This window comes from Oculina patagonica, chromosome 3, assembly GCF_052425735.1.
Source record: "Oculina patagonica isolate OP01 chromosome 3, crgOcupat, whole genome shotgun sequence".
Lineage (NCBI taxonomy): Eukaryota > Metazoa > Cnidaria > Anthozoa > Scleractinia > Oculinidae > Oculina > Oculina patagonica.
Window position 1 is genome coordinate 18,016,339 of NC_135760.1, and position 21,741 is coordinate 18,038,079.

The following is a 21,741-nucleotide window of genomic DNA, read 5'->3' on the forward strand; positions in this document are numbered from 1 at the left end:
CTAAAGGGCAAAAATCTCGATGGGAGATCCATTCTTATAACAAAGTCTCTGCTTGAGTAGGCCGGCGAACAAAGTGGCACGCGAAATAGAATTTTTATCTTCGACAAACATACCGTAGAATTCCGGTTATAAGCCCTGGGCTTATACAACTTCGTAAGGGTTTTTGGGTGGGCTTATAAGCGGAGGGGCTTATATTTGGGAGGGCTTATAAGCGGAAGGAAAAAAACGTTTCGGAACGAGCCTCGGGAGTGTTGATCGAAATACGTTTTTAAGTTAAAAACGCACAAAAAATTAACATTTAGCCTTGTTCAGTACTGTCATCCGGTAAAGGGGGGCTTATATCCGGGGGGGCTTATAACCGGATGTATTTTTTTGTTTCCAGGTTGATGGGCCTATAACCGGGGGGGGGCTTATAAGCGGGGGGGCTTATAACCGGAATTTTACGGTAGCCACAAAAAGCCATCAATCGATTTTCGCTTGAGAAATAAACTGTCCAAAAGTAAATAAAACCTCACGAAAGAACGAAGCAATAAGAGCTATTTAAGTGTCAGTCGGTCCAAGAAGAATTTTTATTATATTTTTTTGTCTTATTCTTTTCACATAAAAGAACAACCAAGGCTGCAAAATCTAATTTTAGGAAGCTAAATCATAGCATCCAATATTCCTAGCTGCAACTTAATTAACTTTTCAGCTTTCAGCGTAAAATTAGCGGAACTGAAAAGTACCGAAATTATCCGAAACCATACATAAATTATTGGCTTTCGAAATAGTTAGCAGGCTGGTTTTGTTGTGTAAATGTTTGATGAAGTATTACTAATATTAGGGAACATTTTATACGAGTTTTAGCTTCGAAAGTTCTAGCCTCACCGAAACCCGAAATCTGTAGCCAGTGTATATTGCAGAAAATCTTTGTCTTTTTCCTCTCCTGCGTTTTTGGCTGCGAGCGAGATTGCGTGGTTCAATTTAATAGCCACTAAGGGGCATATCACAGCGACATGTAGCAGCAACAATAATGTTCACACTGAGGGGACATGTCCCGGGGGGGTACTCCCATAAATTTCGGATAGGGGTGTGCCGCCAAGGTTCTTAAACCCTTACCCTATTTAAGGCCCCAAACCGAAAAACGTTCCGTGACGACCCAAATAGCGGCTAACCGCGCACGGCCAAACACAAATCTCTATAAAATCGCTTTACTAATACTTGAACGGGTATTTCAGTTTTAAGATACCTTTTTTTCGTTTATCTGGGCGTTTATTAAAGCTGATAGAATATAGGTACCCTATCTAAGGATCACACCAGGAACAAAATGGCAAAAAACTTAAAAAAACATACCCTAACGGGCGGCACATACCTATATAGCCCATATGGGAGTACCCCCCCCCCCCGGGACATGTAGCAGGGGCGTGCAGCTGGGACATGTAGCATCAACAAAGTCACATTAAGTACACACTGGTAAGGAAGTTGTATTCCAGTTTCACACGTGCGAATTGTTCCATTAGAATAGTTTTCAATTGTGTAGTAAAACCAAAACCAAAGTAATAACCCTGGCCAATCACAAAGGACACAGACAATACAGTGAGCCAATCGAAACACGAAGCTAATACATGTCGCAGGCATGAATCACTTAGGGCAGTAATGCAAAACCATAGCAAACGCAAGTTACATTCGACACTAAAGTGAAAACCGCTCTAATTTAGCATGAAACAATACACGTAATATACCAGAAGACTGAAGACCTCTGTTTGAGTATTGTTTTACTGATGTCTTTTTTCATAAAAAAATAAATAATATTTTAGCGTTATCTTCGTCGGATATTCTCATTGTATTTGAGAACAAGGTTCCACCATTAGTTGGGTTAAGCTCAGCATATCTACACTGATCAAGAGAAAATATTTTCTCTCGCACTGATATTTTAATAAATGTCCCAAATTAACACCTTGTCTGTCAAGAATAAATAGGGACCTTTAGCACCGACGCCGAGGACGTGGACGAGACCTTGTCTGACCGAGTGGGTCCTGGGACGGGACCGTCATTTACGGCGGGAAAAATAAACATTTAGCAGACCGCGCCGGCTACGAGGACGAGTATCTTCCAGTTGAAGTCCACAGAGAAAATGATGTCCTTCAAAGAATTTCGTGAGATGCTCATACTTCTCTACGCCGACAACATTGTTTCAGATGAAGAGTTTTTATTGCTTTACGATACCTTCAGTTCAAAAAATCCAGATTTCCCTCATGGAAACTACGAACGATTCGATTTGGATTCTATGAACTCCGCCGAATGCAAAGCAGAGTTTCGTGTTGAGAAGCAAGACCTTCCTCGCCTTGTTGCAGCACTCCAACTACCACCAGTGTTTAAATGCGAGCAGAGGAGTATTTGCGATGACATAGAAGCCTTATGTATGCTTCTCTATGATTCCGCGCTTTGGCCGACCGGTTTCTGTTATAAGTTTGATCACTAATGATGTCATGGACTATATCTTTGACGTTCACGGCCACCTCATAACCCAATGGAATCGAGATCTTCTGAATCCTGGGGCTTTACAGCGTTATGCAGATGCTATATCAGGAAAAGGCGCCCCGCTTGACAATTGTTTTGGTTTCGTCGATGGGACAGTACGACCCATTTCAAGACCCGGAGAACATCAAAGAGTAGTTTATAATGGACATAAAAGGGTCCATGCCCTTAAATTTCAATCCCTGTCCCTACCAAATGGACTAATAGGAAACTTGTATGGACCAGTTGGTGAGTTTTTAATTTGATTTTCTTTTTAATACTTATAATGAACTTTATTATTAAAAAACAATCGATCACAAAATAAAATATGATATTGAAAGTTGTTTTTATTGTTTTTAGCTCTACAAACTTCCCAAACTATTTCTATTCTCACCTCCTATTTTCTTTGTTTTTATAGAGGGGCGTAAACACGACGCCGGGATGTTGGCAGATTCTGGACTATTGCGTGACCTTCAACAGTATGCTTTCTCTCCAGTAGGCCAACCCATGTGTATATATGGAGATTTGGCCTACCCTCTCCGTGTGCATCTTCAAACCCCGTTTCGTCGTGTCCCACTTGCACCCGCGATGCAGGATTACAACGAGGTCATGAGCGCGTTAAGAATTTCAGTGGAATGGCTTTTCGGTGATGTCATTAACTCTTTCAAATTTCTTGACTTTAAAAAGAATTTGAAGATCGGCCTAAGCAATGTCGGTAAAATGTATGTTGTTTGCACAGTACTTCGCAATGCCATAACATGCCTTTATGGTAATACCACCAGCGACTACTTTGGTATTGAGCCCCCCGCCCTGGAGCAATACTTTCAATAAAGTAAAATAGCTGTATATTTTTTTATGATACAGCTTTATTTTTCTGGACAAACGAAAAATGTAATGGGGCATGAAATGCAGATTGTAGGGGAGGGGACTTTACAGGAACAAATAAAAAATCCCAACATATTTTTTTTATGATACAGCATTATTTTCCTGGACATACAATACATGTTATGGGGCAAAAAATGCAGATTGTAGGGAAGGGGACATTGCAGGAACAAATAAAACATCCCAACAACCCCCCCCCCCCCTTCTACAAAGAATGGTCCTTTAACCCTTATTAGCCTTGGCCTTTTTTTAGACTGGGGGTGGACTGAAAGTACCCCACCCCCTCTTAAAAAATAGAAAAAAAGGGAAGGGATCATTCAGGGGTGGATTCAGGGGGATGGGTTGGGTGGCTACCCACCCCCTTGATTAACCAGAAAAATTAAAATAAATACATTAAAATAAACAATAAAGACAATAACACTGAGTAAGGTTTGATCTCTTCTGGTATGTTCTTCAAAACTTCTAAAAGATAAAACACAAAAATATAAATTTTGGTCAACCCTAAAGGAAAACATTTGGTTGCCATGAAAATCACATGTTACATTTAAAATTGTAACCAAACATGAATATTAAATTTAACTTTTTTCAGTTCTTAACTCGGCACCCTATGGGGTGAAAGGGTTCACCTAGGTTTTCGTAAACTTCAACTTTATATCTCTTTTTAATTTTAATTTTAAAAATTGACCATTAAATAAAATGTTAACCACAACATAGTTCCAAAAGGCTTAAGTGTGCAAATGTTTTTCTAAACAGCTCTTTTGCCTTCCTCTTATGAGGACTTGGGCAGGACTCTTTCCAGTAAACCCATGAGTACCTGGCTCTGCTGTTGTTGCTGCTGCAAAAAAAGCATTTGGAAATTTTGCATCTGCTGTTCCTGTCTCTGCTGCTGTTCAGTCATGACCTTTAATACATCCTGGTATTGTTGCTGGCTGTGTCTCTGCTGAACCATCAGCATCTGTTACTCGGCAGCTCTATTTTCTTGTTCTTTCTTCTTAATTTCCATTTCTTCCTTCCTGATTTCTTTTTCATTCTCATACTTTTCTTTCAGAATTTGCACAGCTTCAGTGGTGCTTTTTCTGCTTTTTGGTGGAGTAACTTGATCAGAGCTTGCATCAGCATTCCTCTTTTTGGTTTGCCCCAGGCGCTCCATGGCCTTCAATCTACTCTCTTCTGCAGAGGCCTTGTCACTTTCATTCTTCTTAGTAAGAGTATTTGAATTTTGTTTCCTTTCCAAATCAGCTGCTTGCTCTTTTTCGATGATCTCAGACAATGCCTTCTCTAATTCGGTTTCATCGTCACATTCAATCTCAGAACCTTGCTCCTCCGTTCTCATCTTTTCTTTGTATTTGTTGACTAAAAGAGTGAGTCTTTCCCTGACAGAACGCTTACTGACTTTGAATTTGGGATAGTTTGTGCCATTTAAACGTAATGCTACTTCACCCCAGACCTCTCCTCTTTCTTTGCTTTGCTTAGGGAATTTCCATGGTTCCAAGACAAGGACTTCTGTGCAAAGCATGCGATCATGTTCTTCTGACCATTTCATTGCATAATTTCTGAAAACAAATACAATTGTTTTATTAAGTTAAAGTATGGAATTTTTTACGGCCTTATGTGCCCAAAGGCACGAAGAGGATTGAGTGAGTGAGTGGAATTATTTTTACAATCAGTTTATATTATTTAAACTGCATTGCAAGTAAAATATATTTTATCTTGAGGCCTCAAGTGTATAAACTATGTTTTCAGTGCTGTAAGTTGTAAATAAACTTTTGTTTATTTTTTCGTCCGGCTAAAAGTAAAATAAGGTAAAACATGTAATACGTTTTGGGAATCGTTGAATTGTAGAAAAAAAAGTACCCTCTGCATTGCGAGTAAAATTAATCTCGAGGCCTCAAGTGTATATATATACTAAGTTTTCAGTGCTGTAAGTTGTAAATAAACCTTTGTTTATTTTTTGCGGCTAAAATTAAAATAGGATAAAACGTGTAACGCGTGTTGGCAATCTTTGATTACAAAAATTACCCTCTACGACAATTTAGGCTTCATTCAGTATCAACGACAACTTAGTGAGAAATAAAACATTTCAGAAGGAACTTGGTCGATACGGTAACCGCAAATTTAAACGGACAACTTTGATTTTCAAAGCTACAATGAAATGCAGTTGAAAGCATGCGACTTATATTTTTAGAAAGCACTTATAAGATTTATGTACGAACCCTGTACTCTTTGTATCATCATCCGCCATCACTGTAAACATAGCTGCAAAGCTCAAAGCTCTTTCTGCAGGTGAAAAGAAAACAAGAAATTAATATGGTTCTTCACGGTTCGATCAAATAACTTACGGTACCTATCTTGTCCACGTACCGACACTTTAAATTGAAAAAATCCCCAAAATAAGTCAGCAAAAGACAGTAAACATATAAAACATACCTTCGTTCAACACTGTACGGCAAATGGCGGCAAACGACGTCCTCAACGAGGTGTGGACGACGAGTTCCGCACGAATGGGCATGCGTAGTAGCATCAAAGTTCATTTTCTGAACTTCCGGTCGGTGACGTTCACGTCCTCGGCGTCGGTGCTAAAGGTCCCTAATATCGCAATCCTGTAACGTCCCTATTTTTAAACCGCATGAGTATTTACAGTTTAGATAACCGCAAGTTGTTCGCGACTTTACAAATGTACATTTATCTAACTCACATGCGGACACACTGGAGACAGTGCCAATTGTCTGCGTTACAACGCTGTCTTGCGGCCTTGAAGGCAGATAAGCAGAGGACGCTCTAAAGTAGTGGACGTTTTACGGAGGTGTTCAATTTAAGAGTGGTGTCCGCTTTAGACAAGTGTCCACTTTGCAGAGATGTTGATGCACTTTTCAGGTGTCAGCTTAAGACAGGCGTACAGGTTCGAGGTGTCCAATTTCAGGTGTCTACTTCAGACAAGTGTCCATATTTGAGAGGAGTTTATTTTTCAGCTGTCTACTTCAGACAACTGTCCACGCATGAGGGGTGCCCATTTTTCCAGAGATCCCTACCAATTACACGTCCACATTATTTTTGAGAGGTGTCCATTTCTCAGACAAGTGTTCATGAGTGAGAAGTGTCTACTTTAGGGAAGTGTACGCTTTCGAGAGGTGCCTGTGTTAGACAACTGTCCACTTAAGAAAGGTCTTTTCCTTTCGATAGTTCTTTCTTTAGACAAGTTTCCACCTTTCAGAGGTGACCACTTTCGAGAAAACTCTGCTTTCGAGACCAGTGCCTACTTCTGAGAGATGTTTGCTTTCGAAAAGTGTCTGCTTTAGCGATGTGCCTGCTTCAAACAAGAGACCGCTCCCATATGAGGGGTGGCACCTCTTTAAGGTGGATCACTTTAAGGCATCTTCAGAGAAGGGTCCAGTTTTGAGACATACAAAAAGCTGACAGCTGGACTTCCTCTCTGAAAAAACTGATGTGTTTCGACGATTCTACATCAAACGTTTTCCATGAGATAAGTTCTCTTCTGTCTGTGTGAAAAGTACGTAGAATATTTTGCTCCTCGTTGAACAACCCACGCGTTGATTTGTGCTTCGTTTTTGCTGTAAACGTTCAAAAAGATGCCGAGGAGCACGATAAATCCAGACCACACGTAACTGAAAAGAAAAACATTTGAAAAGGGTCAATGGCGACATGTCCGAGGTCGATCTTCGCTTGTGTAATATCGAATTTTATTGCACGCCAAGGCAGCGGAGAAGGTCAATAACTTAAATCAGCCATCAGGATGCTGTATTGCCAGTCTGATATTTTCTGAGCATCCCGGGTAAAAATGCTACAGGTCTATCAATTATAAAGTCGTTAAATAAATCTCTTATTAACCAAGCTTGCTCAGCGTTGTACTGGGAGCATACCAGTCCGCAGTCTTTACCTTACAGACCTCGCTGCGCTTGATCCGTACTGTCAAGACCTAGGGCTGATTGATATACTCCCAGGACGGCCCTTGTGCTCGGTATATAAGAAATGTAACGACTTTTTTTTTAAAAAAAAAACGCTACAATATTTAGAGAGGAAGCCGCTGGCTTCTAGCTGGTTGGCTTCTCTTCTAGCTGGTTTTCATGCAGGTCCTCTATCCAGGTCGAGTTGGAATTTGGAAATGTTGGTTTTTGTGAAGGGAGAAAAACTGAAGAACCCGGAGCCGGAATAAAAAATCAACTTTGTTTTACGAGGGTTGCACATAACAGTCTTTCGACTGACAAACCTGTGGCCCTCGGATTCCCGATCAAATTGGAATTTAGAAGTGTTGGTTTTTGTGGAGGGAGGAAAACCGGAGAACCCGGAGAAAAACCCTCGGAGCAAGGACGAGAACCAACAACAAACTCAACCCACATATGACGCCGGGTCCGGGCGGAGCAAAGATGAGAACCAACAACAAACTTAACCCACATATGGCAGTAATGGCACAGGGCCGAAATCCAATCTGGGCCACATTGATGGAAGGCGAGCGCTCTCACCACTGCGCCATCCCTGCTCCCTTCTAAAGAACCTGATGAGCACCTACATTCTCTTAACAATATTAATACACTGTAAAGTGAACGGGTGTTGAGAATAGACAGAATCATCAACTTGGGAAATAAAGGCTGCAAAGGAGACCACAGGAAATATAGCTTACTTATTTGTTATTCACCTACTTTATAGTGAATGGTTTGGCGAAGAATATGAAGGATAACACCATAGTCACAGCTTTCCGGCCCGTTGTTACTGGAATCGGAAACATACCGGTAGTTTGTTAGAAACTGGTCAAAAAACATTGTTAACTTGAATACAGTAAAAACCCACGTATAAGAACCTAGTTGTGAAGAAATTATTCAACATGACACGAGCGTGGGACAAAGAAAAAATCTGAGTCCCCGACGGGAATCGAACCCACGGCCATGGCTCACAACGAGTGTCTCGTAGCTCAGTTGGTTAGAGCGCCCAACCGGTATCTGGGAGGCCATGGGTTCGATTCCCATCGGGGACTCAGATTTTTTCTTTGTCCCACGCTCGTGTCATGTTGAATAATTTCTTCACTATTTATTACCGAGCTTGAAATTTGCCATCTTTATTATTTACAAGAACCTAGTTTTTTCCAACTTAGCCTAAATGGTTTCTTATAGAAATGGTACTTAGTGCGATTTAAGGCTACTTAGGTTCTTAGATAGATTCTTAATTTCATAGGAGCACTAGCGATCTGCACAGATAACTACTACAGGGCATATGTGATATGGAATAAATTGATTAAACTAATTATCAGTTAAGATGATAATCATACATTAAATTTACCATTCCAAAGTACTAGCATGCATGTCTAGACTAAAATTGTTTTCTGTATTATCATCTGTGCCTCAGTCATTTTTGTAAAATAAGAACCTATCGAACATTTTAAGGCTCAATAGGTTCTTATGAAAAGGTGGTTTAAAATGAAAATTTTAGCCTAACAGATTCTTAAATTTTAGATTGTTATACGCAGGTTTGTGTTCTTGGGCAAGACACTTTACTCTCATAGTGCCTCTCTCCACCCAGGTGTGTAAATGGGTACCGGCGACATAATGCTGGGGGGGAACCCTGCAATGGACTAGCATCCCATTCAGGGGGAAGTAGAAATATTCCTAGCCGCTTAATGCTACGGAAACCGGGATAAGCTCCGGCAGTGTGGGCCGCTTGGCTCGTGGCTTCTCCTCCTTTTCTCCATACGCAGGTTTATAATGTACTGGAATCGAGGTTTCAAATATGTTACCTGTAACAGCAACAAGTGCACCAAATGCTTTAATAAGCGTAAGGACAAATGTAATTCCAAGATATCCTGAAATTGAGAAGATGAATGACAATCCATAGGCTTGGACAGGGTTCTGAAAAAATGCAAGAAAAAATAGATTTTGTGTTTCCTAAAAAAATATACTGATAAAGGAATTCAAAAACACGTCCTTATTGACAGGACCCCAAAGGGAATTTTGCAAATACTTTGAATTCTCATTTTCACTGGTTAGAGTATTTAGCCAATCACAGGACACATTTAGTGCTTGTGTGCCTCAGAACTTATCATGACATGTAATTTCTTTTTCTTCTAAATTCAATACAATAATATTAGTAGTTTCCTTTGTTCTGGTGTAATCTTATATATGATAAAATATATGAATTTTATAAGAAAGAAAAATACCAGATTGTAGCAAGGGTAAAATTCAACTACAACTCATAACTACCAGATAAACCGATACTAACTGCAAACTAGAACCCCACCTGCTGGCACAATTTTTCATAACCGATAATTTCTGTTAAGCGCTTACATATGACCATTTCTTACACCGTTGGTCAACGATAACATAAAACAACTTAGAACAGTCAAAACACATTTAACTGCTCTTTAACAAATTACATGCAATGTTAATATTAATAGTTATCTTATAAAACGAATATGTTCATGGTGGATAATTTATTTTTTAAATCTCACCTGGGCACAAAATTGAAATGCTGGCCAAAGCCCACCAGAAAATACCAGCCCAATTAAAATATACACAAATCCTATACCATAAGAATACAACACCTGAAAAGTTAAAAAAGTTAACAAAGATTCTTTCAGTTTTAATCTTACTGATTGCCTTTTATTATATTTAATGTCAGTTCTGAAAAATTGATGGTAAGACCCAGGGGGGGGGGGGGTACTCCGACTTGTAAATGACGGGGATGATCGAATGAAGGCAAAACTCAGGACCCAAAAAAATCCCTAAGTCTTCTGACATTACCCATTACCCAAAAAATTCCCTGGACCAAAAATAACCCCCCAAAAATCCCTTGTCAAATTGCCAGGAGGGGAAATAACGCTCGAGTTTGATTATTCATCATACAGTACCATAAACACGCTAAGGCAGCGCCAAGACACTTAAGTTCGTTTTTAATACCCAAAAAATCCCCTATTTAAATCAAGTCACCCAAAAAAATACTTGCCAAATCTTCCAACCCAAAAAAATCCCGGATTCAAAAATTTCAAAACCCCAAAAAATCCTTCGATCATCCCCGTCATTTACAAGCCAGAGTACCCCCCCCCCCCCTGGGTAAAGATAGACAGTACTATTCTCCTAGTTGATTTTCTTTATTTTCATCAGCTGTCTATTTGACAATGACCTGATTTGTTTGTATGATAAAATGACCGTTTATCCCTGTTTGAAATGGCCTACCGTATTTACTCGAATAAGCGCCACGGCGCTTATTAAATTTTTCGCGCCTCAAGTGCGGTGCTTATTTGAGGGCGGCGCTTATTTAAAATTTGGACGGCAAAAAGAATCTTATCTTATTGAAAATGGCATCCTTAGATTGTCAGTATTCGTCTCTTGCTGAAGAGAGAAGTGGCTCTACCTGTCCTGGCAAAGTTCGTATACTTCACAACATTTACAGAACTACGTATTGTAAGAATGTTGGATAGAAAAACTAATGTGCGAGCGGTAAAACAGTCACTTTGAACTGCAAACGAAATGTGTTTGTTTTAGAGTTGCTTTGTAGTGCTGTTTTTAGTTAAACGGAATTCCTTGAATAAGCGCTGCATCGGGACTGCGGCGCTTATTCGGGGCGGCGCTTATTAACTTTTTTGTCCTAAGTGCGGCGCTTATTTGAGGGCGGCGCTTATTCGAGTAAATACGGTATGTAGAGTAAGAATGGAGCTTAATGATACTGCTTGAAACGATGCTTACTGAAAAGAGAAACCTTAAAGTACCCATTAATTTCACTGTATGGACTTAACTTCATGTAACTGCGTTAACAAATAAACTTTATTAGACAAATTTAACTTCATTGAGCAAATTAATTCAGGCAAGTACATGCAGTGGAACCCCAAAAGGAAAAACAATTGATTCCAGAAATTGGGAGTTTGAGAAATCGGCCTGGGGATTAACTTGCAGTGTTTCACTTTCAGTTGGTTGAAGCAAATCAAGAAAAAGCATTTTTGATTTGAGTTATTGGGAGCTTTAGAAAAACTGAAGATTTGAAAAATCCTGATTTCACTGCTCCAGTAGTTAATAATAAATTATTGTAAATCTTCTCTGAAAGTGTTTTCTCCAGACCTAGAAGTTCCCCTTTTTAGGGCACAGCTACTTACTACTTCTGTGTTTGAACTCTTGTGTGCCTTCATGGCCTTCTCTTGTACATTTCCAATAACAGCATCAGCGCAGAGAGCCAGGGAGATTAAAATAACACCTGAAACAAAACATTTGGAAAAATTTAAGAGGTAATAAATTAAAAAGCAAGTTTCAGAGCGTGAAGTGGCCGTGAAATTAATGAATTCACGAATGAGGAAAATATTTACACTAGTCCACTCACTAGTCCGATTTCACTCAAAAATTTATTTCAACAAACATTTATTTCCCAAAAATATGTGAGCCTATAATGGGCTTATCATATAGTTCAATATTAAATACTTACCAACACGGACATCAAATGACTATTACTAAATAAAAGTAATTCAAATTTTGCTACTGTTAAACAAAACACCACTTTGTTTCATTAGCAAAAAAAAATTTTAATTGGCACATGTGCAGCTGCTGCAGTGAGAAGCGTGGCAGCCTAATGGTTAATGCGCTGGACTTCAGATCAAGCAGTAGCCCTGACTAGGGTCACTGTGTTGTGTTCTTGGGCAAGACACTTGACTATCACAGTGCCTCTCTCCACCCAGGTGTATAAATGGGTACCAGCAAATTAACTACTGGGGGGTAACCCTGCGATGGACTAGCATCCCATACAGGGGGGAGTAGATATATACTCCTAGTTGCTTCATGCTACGGAAACTGGGATAAGCTCTGGCCTGATGGGCCACTAGGCTCATATGCAGACTTTGCCTCTTACTTGTGCATCAGTAACGACAAATAGTGCAAAATGAATATAATTACTACACTACTTACCAGTATGGTTAAATTCTGGTTGAACAGTGCTATCAGCCAAGGTGAAAAGTATTAAGCCAATACTCATGCAGAGGCATGCTAAAAAATCAATCAGTCTGTAGGTTTTTCCTAAAGGCAAAGAAAAACTGTTTAGATTCTAAGGATTAATTTTTTATATCCTAGTACAGCAGGGTCCCGATTTCTCAAATCCTTGATTTCTCAAGCTTCCCATTAAATAGAACCATTGGAATTCTATTGTTGTTTTAGTAATCCTCCAATACAATGAATTTTAATTATTAATAATAGTTTTCACAAACAAATATTGCTTTTGGTAAAATTATCCTCATAATATCATAGGTGACAAATTACTCCTTAATTTTGGTGCGAAATTTTAACGTTAATTTATAATTTCACATGTGAAATTATAAAATTGCCATGGCAACGTAGTTAGCGGCAAGATGGCGTCCGAAATAAAAGATGTTTTAAAGCTTAAACTTTGTATATTTTCGCTTGAATTTCATCTTAGCCAGCTAGCCTTGGCCATGTAATAAAACTTTTGATGATATTTTATATTTCAAAACGTCAAAACGACTTCAAGACTTAAGCCAATTACTTAAATGGCATCGAGCGGATTTTTGAGTGTTTTACACGGGCGCCGTTTTCAGTTCATTCAAGACGAACTATGGTCATAATGTGAGAAATAATTGACAGTTGATTCATCTTTGAAACTTTTTGTCAACAGCAAAAAGGAATCTCTAAAAGGTTTTTTTTCAAAGACTAAAAAACTTGCGAACTTGAGCAAAATGTATGCTTTTCAAAGCTCGGAGTTTGCAATGCTGAATATACCAGTCAAAAACCTACGATTGCAAGCGTAATTTGTCACCTCTGATATTAAAATGTAATCAAATGGTATACTCGTGAAATTGGGAAATAATTTCACTTGCATTTTGTCAAAATGCAAATAATTTCCCTCGCCTAAAGGCTCGGGAAATTATTAGCATTTTGAAAAAACGCGCGTGAAATTATTTCCTAATTTCACTCGTCATCATTTGATTACCAATACTAAGCATAAAATTAAATAAATGTAGATTAATTTTACTGACATTATAGACATTATCTGTTGTTGATGACTTTCTTCATTCTCATTATGCACATTTTAATTTATTGACGTTGATCATATTAATTTTACCTTGTATTATAATCCCGCCAATCATCACTGGAATTAACTTGCAGCATTTGAAAATGACCTGAAACATACAATGATTTTTTAGAGCAATAACTTGTGCTTACAAGGACATTAGGTCACTGAAATCTCCAATGACAATTTAGTATAATTAGGGCTAGCCTGTTGCAGGCATTCAGTTAGTTGAGGAGCAGAGCAAAAAATGGGATTAAACCCCAGTCTTTTTTTTTTAATTCGGAGTAATATTAAATAACATAATTATATATTTATTAAATTATGGATTGAGCCAATACTCAATAAATGTATTGTGATCCTGAAGTTACCATTGCCATAACACTAATGATCAATACAAATTCTACTGGTTGGCATGAAGTATCCTTTGAGAGATTAACAGATCTTTTGCACACTGTGTTTCCTGTACCTGTGTGGGGTAGTTTAAATAGCTCAGAGAGGTATTGGACAGACCCATGGTAGCCACAGTTAAAAATGCTAGAATTGAATATGTCTTCAAGGGAATTCTGCGGACAAGAAAGGAAAGGAGAAAAAAATAATGTACTAATGTTTGAACTGGCAAGTAAAAATAAAATCCCCTTATTACAACAGATAACTGAAGCTCCCCTAAAATACAGTGTGGATACTACCAGGCCTCCACCTAGCCAGGTTAGTTAGGGTTAAAGGGAATAAAAAGTGTCTCTCTTCACAGGCATGATTGAAAAAATTGACAGATTGAAACACTTATTAATAATTCATTATTAATAAGTACCACTTACTCAGATAATACTCTGATTTTGGCTTCAATAGGGCAGTATACCATGTCCACAGGAAACAAGGGGACACGGCCATAAAATAATCAGGAACAAGGGAACAAAAGCTGTGTTTCTGATATTTTAGAAACAGGGATCACAAAAATTGACAGAATACTTTAGGGAACAAGAAAATACATAAGGAAAATCGTTTGGGGAACAACGTAACATACACCCCCCACACCCCCTTCCCCCTCCCGGGGAGGGGCTTGTTACCCTGGGGGGGGGGCACTCCCATATATGAGCTATATAGGTATGTGCCACTGTGAAGGGTATGGTTTTCAAGGAGTTTAGTCTGGGATAGGCTAAAGAAATCAGAGGATTTTGGTCTAGAATAGGGTATCATTTGCCAAAAACTGATCAGTTGTATGAAGAATGAAGTCCCTAATAGGAATAGAAACTCGGAAGAGAAAGAGGCCTCCCTACACATGAATAAAATCATTGTGACAACGTTGTTGACAAATGGTTTTCCATTAAAAACACTGATAATGATGCAGTTCTAAAACGAAGCAAGTCTGGGATAGGGTAGGGATTTTCGGTATCCAGTCTAGTATAGGGTTGCAAAACCAGCTGAAGATGGTCTGGTATAGGGTAAGGGTTTCAGAGTCCCAGCGGCACACTCACAACCAAAAATACACACGGCAGGGTGCCCCCCCCCCCAGGCCAGTGGGTAAAAACAGAATGAACTTACATGGGCTGTATAATTTATACCAAGGGTAAAATTGAACTACAACATTAATTAAGCAGACTAAAACAGAAATATCTCAATGTACCATTATTATAAAATACTTACTTTCTTGTTTTATCTCTTTGAAGGCTAGTTTGAAACGTGCCAAATACTGAGTACCAAGCAAATTGAACTAGAGTTAGGTACCAACCAAATGGCTTCATTCCTGTCCTAAATATCCACTCCTATGTTCGGACAAATTATGGAGATTAATATGAAGTTCTTTTGACATACAAACAGGGGAACACAACAAGATACAAGTTTGTGTAGTCACAGCTTAAGAAAAGTGGCTGGTGTCACGTGAGATAAGTTCAGTTATTATAGCACTGTTTATTAAAAACTAGCAATGGCATATTGCAATTCCTAAGTTTTGATTGGTTAACAGGCAATGGTATATGAGCTCATATATACCATTGACCACAAATATGGTAGCCGATAAGTGATAACAAGAACAGCCGAGGAGCTCAAACATTGCAATTCTTTGGGTGTTTTTAATAAAACAATTCAGGGTCCGAAATTAATTTTTTTACATCGGCGCCACCTGGCGACCGGACCGAAAGTTTTAGTCGCCAGATGGCAACTTCTGGTCGCCAATGTTTTTCGATTGACTTTCCTTTTACACTTAAAAGACGAAACACTTGTTCTTCTCGTGTATTTTTGGCCATTCATATGCTCAAAAACAGCTTACTTATACCACAAAACAACAAAGACAATCACTCAAAGAAATGCTGTACCCGCCTATAAGTAGAGTCTTTTAAAAAAAGTCTTCTTTATCGAATGTTAACTCTCTAACATTTAAACGGAAAATACTTTACAGTCTTACCCAAACATTCCGCTCTTTAATAATATAAAAAACATCATTTCCACCAACTTTCTGACATATTTCGACAGGTAGTTTTTCATTCAACACAGTGACAACAAGAACGTGTTGCGTTCGTGGAACGTCGTAGCTTAGTAGCCTGGCATGTAATTGAAATACTGTATCTAAATCTTCCACAAAGTTTTTTGCATCTGTAGCCTTACCAGTTTCAAGTAAATGACGGAAATATTTCAGCGTGTCCGCGAACATGACATCGCCAGAATGAATATTCATTGCATGGACCATTGCATGCGAAAGAAAGCACATGTCTGGGCGCGCCCGCAATAGTGTCATGGGTAAAACCGCTGAGGAAAACAACATGGCGGCTTGCAATGTTCGAATCGTGTTGATCGCAGCTGTTGGCTGAGCTGTTGGGGAGTTTATACATTATGTAGCGAGAAATTTACTTCAGTGTTATCTCAAGGACATCACTAAGATAAAAAGTGAGTCAATAAATTGTTAAAAAACGGCTCCGAATTTTATTTTTAATCAATTTCTCTGAATACTCTTACAAAGCAACTTAGTCGCCAGTGGGCGATCAGTTGTGAAATTCTGGTCGCCAGCTCTCAATATTTAGTCGCATTGGCGACCAGGAAGGCGCAATTTCGGACCCTGCAATTCACTCACGCTTGTTGGATATGAGATTGTTATAGCCAACTTGGCGATTTGCACGTCATTGGCTATCTACCATCTTATATCCAACGTGCGCTTGTGGAATAATTGTTAAATATATGGCAGTTGGCACAATCCTATAGAAAACAATACTGCTGGCATGTATAGGGACAGGTAGGTTGACTGAGCTGTTCTTGAAATGCTCTCTGACCCCACAAGTGTGAACAAGAAAGAAGAAGAGTCGGTATATGAGCCTGGTGACCATTATGAGCCAAGTGACTAGGAGTATTTGACTACTCCCAAATGGATGGTATGCCAGTCCATCACAGGGTTACCCCCCCCCCACCTGATAAGGTCATAGTAATTCTAAAAGGGGGTAGCTTCTAGAGGTGGTGGAGAGGAGCAGGGTGGGGGGAGGGGGAAGCGCACTGTAATTCAAGGTTGGTAAAATTACATTTAAATATTTACAATACTGCAGAAGGTATGGTGACCTAATAGTTAGGTCACCATATCTTGTCAGCATTCGGTGTCTGACATTTGCAGGCTGCAGACTAAGAGAATATATCATGTTACCATTACGATTATTGAAAAAAAGGGAAGCCTCAAGGCAATTTGCTCATACTGGCGGAGCTTATCTCGGTTTCCATAGCATTAAGCGGCTAGGAATATTTCTACTCCCCCCTGAATGGGATGCTAGTCCATCGCAGGGTACCCCCCCCCCCCAGCATTATGTCGCTGGTACCCATTTATACACCTGAGTGGAGAGAAGCACTATGAGAGTAAAGTGTCTTGCCCAAGAACACAACACAATGACCCCGGCCAGGCCTCGAACCCAGACCGCTCGATCCGGAGTCCGGTGCGCTAACCATTAGGCCACCGCACCTCCCACCATTATTGAAAGCTAACCGTAAACAGGCTAACCGAAGTGCTATTCAGGCTAATCAGAGTGAAAAGAAGGCTAACCGGAGTGAAAAGTCTGCAAATCTACAGTCTGCAAATGTCACAGCATTAACCTGGATTCTTACATCAAACATACTTCCCACAATACCACAACAACTTACAATTTAGTTTCAATAAATAGAATAAAAGCTTTAACGTCATGGACGTATACCTCTTATCCTCACCTGTACATATCCATAAATAAGATAAAATAAAAACACTCCTCCACAACAAATGAAGAACTGGGCCGCTTTAGGAAACGAATCCAGCGCGAATCCCAAAACCACAAGTTCTTTACGATCTTCAGATTCTTCTTTCTTGCCGCCATTCTGAACTGTTATAACGGTGTGATTAAGCTTGCCCCACTGAGGTTCCGCCATGTTATTTTTCAACGTGGAATTGTTTCTTATAAATTTTAGTGTAGTTGGACGAAAGTCACTTTTCAACATGGCGCTTGGCCCATGCATAAAAACACCGGTTGCAGAGTCTTCTGCGTTTTATCCAAGATGTTTCATGAAGTCTGCTCTCCTGCCATCAAACAACGCCGATAAGAGTAAGACGTGTCATTTCTGAATTGGTATATTGTGCGACGAAGGTGACAAAAAAGAAAACAAATCTCATTTTGGTTGTTGTCGATGTGGCCCCTTACGGACCGCCATCTTGAATGTTCAGTTATAGGGCACTGGGAACGACAACTTCTCTAAGATAGGTCTGCAACGCATATGCACTTTTCAAAGTTAAGGATCGTAAAATAAAAGGAAAATGTTTTTTTGATCGCCGTTTTTGGGAAGGCCAAACTTCAATTAAGGCGTGAGTAAAAGAGTTGCAATACTGTGGGCCTGAATTTTAATATTACTATCTATCCTGTTAGATTTTGGGGGGCTTTTTGACGGGGGGTGTTATTTTCAGAATTTTAAGGTTCGATATAATTACGCAGTTCTAGTCAAATGGGGCTTTAAAATCACATGTTACGTTGTTTTATTTAGCGAGGGCTGCTCCCATTCAATATGCAAATATAGCGCATATCATCCTATAGTTCTTAGGCGCCGTACATCAATTTAAACTAGAAATTAAAATAATTAAAAAGACTAATAAAAAGACTGGCGAAATTAATATTAAAGACCGGAGTTCACAATGGAAAAACAAACCCCATAAAACAAATTCTTACATGACTATGGACCCTTTAAATGCTTGAGGATATAAGAATTACGCCCTACTTCTACTGATGTTCGTCACTCTTGTACCTTATGTTTCATACACGAGATGGATAATGACGGTTTTTAATTTGCCAAAACATGTATCGAGTGAAAGCGATTGGAACGAAACGTTTTACGCTAGGCCCTCCAGCTATAAAGAAGCTTTTAACCAATAACAGAACACATAGCTGCTTGGTATTGTAAATAATATATTGGCCTGCTTAAAGTTGGTAATTTCATTTTGGTCTCGCTCGTTGCGTTGTCCGTCAGGCGATTCTTTTCTCGTTCGCAAGCCGTATAAAAAAAAACTTGGTTTTTACTTGGTTTTTTGACCGTGTTAGCACATTGGTAAGTACACAGTTGTCATACATGGAAACGATTTGTTTTGCGTTAGATACACCGACATTTCGATCTATTGCTGGCTGCACGCGGTAATTGTTGTTAGCATCAGTGGCTGAAGCGGATGTCTCTATCTATTATTTCTGGCCCATCTCTGACAACTTCCGATAACTTCAACTACATTATAATCGAAGAGCTAAGTTACAAACCTTCCCGCATTATCCGCAGATAGCATGGTAAGGCTTTTCAAGGCGGAAGTATAAGCGCTGATGCTTGAAAAGTTAGCTTATTTTTATTCAAAAAGGAAAGAAAAACAAAACGGAAGATTCTTGAATTCAAAATAGCGAACAGCAACAAATTAAAGGTAATAACGATCGGCAAATAAATTCACGAGTGTTTAGACTATTCATAACCCCCTATTTTTTAGTATTTTTCTTCGATCGTTAGCTAGTTAGCTAGTGTTAAACGCAGGGAAAGAATTTCGAGAGAACTGGAAAACGGGAGGCGTGAGGGGCACGCTTTGCTCGCCGTTCTCCTCGCGTTTACTGCGTTGAAAAATACAGAGGCTGTGAACAGCGTAGAAGTTTTCGATCTCTATGTTTTGTTCGGTCTACATATTCATTTTTCTGTGACGAGTATTGATTATTCCTGGATTAGAAAATTGAAATACCCATTAGTCGAGGCAGTATTATTAACCTGCTTAAATTCCCACTAGTATCAGGTTGTAAAACTATGACTAAAACTTATTTGATGCTCTATATTGGAGGCAGCTTCAATAGAATACTCTGCAGTTTAACGATAAAACGATTGCGAAAGATTATGAAGCATGTTTTGTTAGTCGACGGTTCATGACTTTCATGAGTTCAAGGTTAAGCAATTAAGTATATTGAGCACAGAGCAACAGTCAGGCAACAGTCAGGCAACCTTGGAAAAATTAAACCAGCCATCTTTTCATCAAACATCATTTGATTTCTGGTATTTTGTAATTTGATTTTTAACTACACTAAAAAGCAAACCATTGCATATTTTGTAAATAATCAAACGAACGAAAACCATCGCGTGCATGCGATCAGCTTGAATATTTTCGCTGCGTCATCGTAAGTCGAACGTCCGCATCGCTGAGGTTCCATGCTTGCTCAACCACGTAACACCCTTGTTATTAAACCTCCTGGTAGATAAGTCATAAATGATCATTAGATTGAAAGCACGCTCTCTGAGGTGTCAAGGTCATTAATCTTGCCTTATGTTATTAGGTGCGTATAAGTAGGTATCTAGTCTACCTACTTTATGCACGATACTTTTGATGTGTCTTATAAGAACGAAAACCTAAGGGTGGTTCCCCTCCACCCTCACGGTAGGGGTATGAATTTATCCGAGGGTTAAACGTTGCTTTAAATTTGTTCCACAGTTGTCAGTTTAGATCAGGCGAATGGGACAAAAGGAATCTCGAAGAGAACTTGTTGGCGGGTTAGATCTTGTTCAAGCAGCCAAGAGCCAGCTTGATTTTCTTGCACTGGTCGATGAACATCCTGGTCTGTTCTCCGGTCCTGTCCTTAAAAATGCTATTAGAAGATATGAGCATCTTTGGCTGCCTTTAATATTTCATTACCAAAGCATGCACAAGAAGACTGACTTAGCTGCCCCTCTGGACATCGCTTGGGTCTGGCACGTGCACATGCTAGCACCACAAAATTACGAGCAGGATTGTAACAACATCGTATCTATGCTGGTGGACCATCGCCTACTGACACCTCATCAGAGACAAGTCGGCCTCCAGCGAGCCAAATCTGTGTGGAAGAAAACATACCCCTACGAACCGTTTGAGATTAACGTTTACGAAGACCCGTGTCTGGTGCAGACTTACAGCTCAAGGATCAAGTACAACCTTGAAGAAGCTTGTCAACGTCAGTTTAAATTCTATTACCAGGTGTCGCTACCTCATTACCGCGACAGCAGGTTCCTCAAAGATGCTGTTGATCGATACATGACCCATCTGCGTCTAAAGAAGAACAATCCAGATGTATTCTTGGTTCCATGCTATGACTTTGATCTCATCTGGCACGCCCATCAACTGCATCCAACAAAGTACAAGCAAACTACAACCAAGTTACTTGGAAGAATCCTTAAACATGACGACTCTGTAACAGATCGGACAGCAGGGTCGAAGTTGTATGATTCTGCAATAAAAACCAGGGAAATTTGGAAAGAGGCAGATTGTAGTTTTGACAAAGCAGGAGCTATGTACAGAGGAGATCCCCCAGATCCCAAAACAGCCCCACACGAGCAGCCGGTTCGTTCTCCCCTTGAGACGAGTACAGAATATCAGGTTTACATAACAAAGGCAGAAGGAATTAATTTTGACGAAGAATACAAACCGATTTCGATTCGACTGGCGGATCATAGGAAAACGTTAGTGTTCTCGCAAGTCTTCACAAAGAGATCGGCATATTCCATTCCATTTATCGTGAACGAAGAGCGCATGATTAAAATAGCCCTTTGTGAAGGGACATGGTACGAAAATCTGAAAATTAAAAACCTGTCAGCGATTGACAATGTGAAGATTATGAATTGCTTATCAAGCTTTCAAGTGAAGGGAACAAGACCATGGACCAACGTTAACCGTTATACCACTTTAGACGTTGGCATAAGCCAAAAGAGCCGTAGAGTAAGACTCACCGTTTACGTAGATTTTGTAAGATTCCGGCAACATAGCATCACTCTCGAACCCTGCACTTTCTTTACACAATTTGATCATCCCATTAGGGTCCTCAGCTGTCCCAAGTTGATGCTGTCACCAGAAGACATGACAAGGCCACTCTTGTTGTGCGAGACGTC

The 21,741-nt window shown here is 39.5% G+C and overlaps 3 protein-coding genes and 1 pseudogene across 3 annotated transcripts in view; 2 read left to right on the forward strand and 2 right to left on the reverse strand.

Annotated features, from left to right (window-relative positions):
* The first annotated feature begins 2,021 nt into the window (after positions 1-2,021).
* On the forward strand, positions 2,022-3,327 carry LOC144647004 (uncharacterized; annotated as a pseudogene).
* Positions 3,328-3,808: 481 nt separating this feature from the next.
* LOC144647005 (uncharacterized) lies at positions 3,809-6,255 on the reverse strand. The gene is made up of 3 exons (XM_078506745.1): positions 5,806-6,255; positions 5,592-5,655; positions 3,809-4,931 (listed from the first exon to the last, which is right to left on the reverse strand). The coding sequence occupies exons 1-3, from the start codon at positions 5,897-5,899 to the stop codon at positions 4,337-4,339; spliced, it is 753 nt and encodes a 250-aa protein (XP_078362871.1). The 5' UTR covers positions 5,900-6,255; the 3' UTR covers positions 3,809-4,336.
* Positions 6,256-6,403: 148 nt separating this feature from the next.
* LOC144647003 (adenosine 3'-phospho 5'-phosphosulfate transporter 2-like) lies at positions 6,404-18,032 on the reverse strand. The gene is made up of 10 exons (XM_078506744.1): positions 17,557-18,032; positions 15,028-15,146; positions 13,853-13,949; positions 13,438-13,495; positions 12,270-12,377; positions 11,471-11,568; positions 9,833-9,925; positions 9,122-9,233; positions 8,034-8,103; positions 6,404-7,001 (listed from the first exon to the last, which is right to left on the reverse strand). Exons 1-10 carry the CDS (start codon positions 17,836-17,838, stop codon positions 6,842-6,844), a joined length of 1,197 nt encoding a protein of 398 aa, XP_078362870.1. The 5' UTR covers positions 17,839-18,032; the 3' UTR covers positions 6,404-6,841.
* Positions 18,033-18,802: 770 nt separating this feature from the next.
* The window catches only part of LOC144647530 (uncharacterized), a 5,315-nt gene continuing 2,376 nt past the window's right edge, over positions 18,803-21,741 (forward strand). Inside the window, exons 1-2 of the mRNA XM_078507326.1 lie at positions 18,803-18,915; positions 20,315-21,738. Of these exons, the coding sequence (XP_078363452.1) occupies positions 20,336-21,738 (1,403 nt within the window). The 5' untranslated portion in view covers positions 18,803-18,915; positions 20,315-20,335. The remainder of the gene's footprint in view (positions 18,916-20,314; positions 21,739-21,741) is intronic.

What these genes read in the sequence shown, in the direction of transcription:
- LOC144647003 (XM_078506744.1), bottom strand. Translation starts at nt 17,838, where the DNA reads ATGCATGGGCCAAGCGCCATGTTGAAAAGTGACTTTCGTCCAACTACA. An exon ending in ATTTAAACTACCCCACACAG is followed by an intron (nt 13,496 to 13,852) that starts GTACAGGAAACA and finishes TGTATGTTTCAG; the next exon opens with GTCATTTTCAAATGCTGCAA. An exon ending in CATTTCAATTTTGTGCCCAG is followed by an intron (nt 9,234 to 9,832) that starts GTGAGATTTAAA and finishes GCATTTTTTCAG; the next exon opens with AACCCTGTCCAAGCCTATGG.
- LOC144647005 (XM_078506745.1), bottom strand. Translation starts at nt 5,899, where the DNA reads ATGCTACTACGCATGCCCATTCGTGCGGAACTCGTCGTCCACACCTCG. An exon ending in CCGTACAGTGTTGAACGAAG is followed by an intron (nt 5,656 to 5,805) that starts GTATGTTTTATA and finishes TTTCACCTGCAG; the next exon opens with AAAGAGCTTTGAGCTTTGCA. An exon ending in GATGATACAAAGAGTACAGG is followed by an intron (nt 4,932 to 5,591) that starts GTTCGTACATAA and finishes ATTTGTTTTCAG; the next exon opens with AAATTATGCAATGAAATGGT.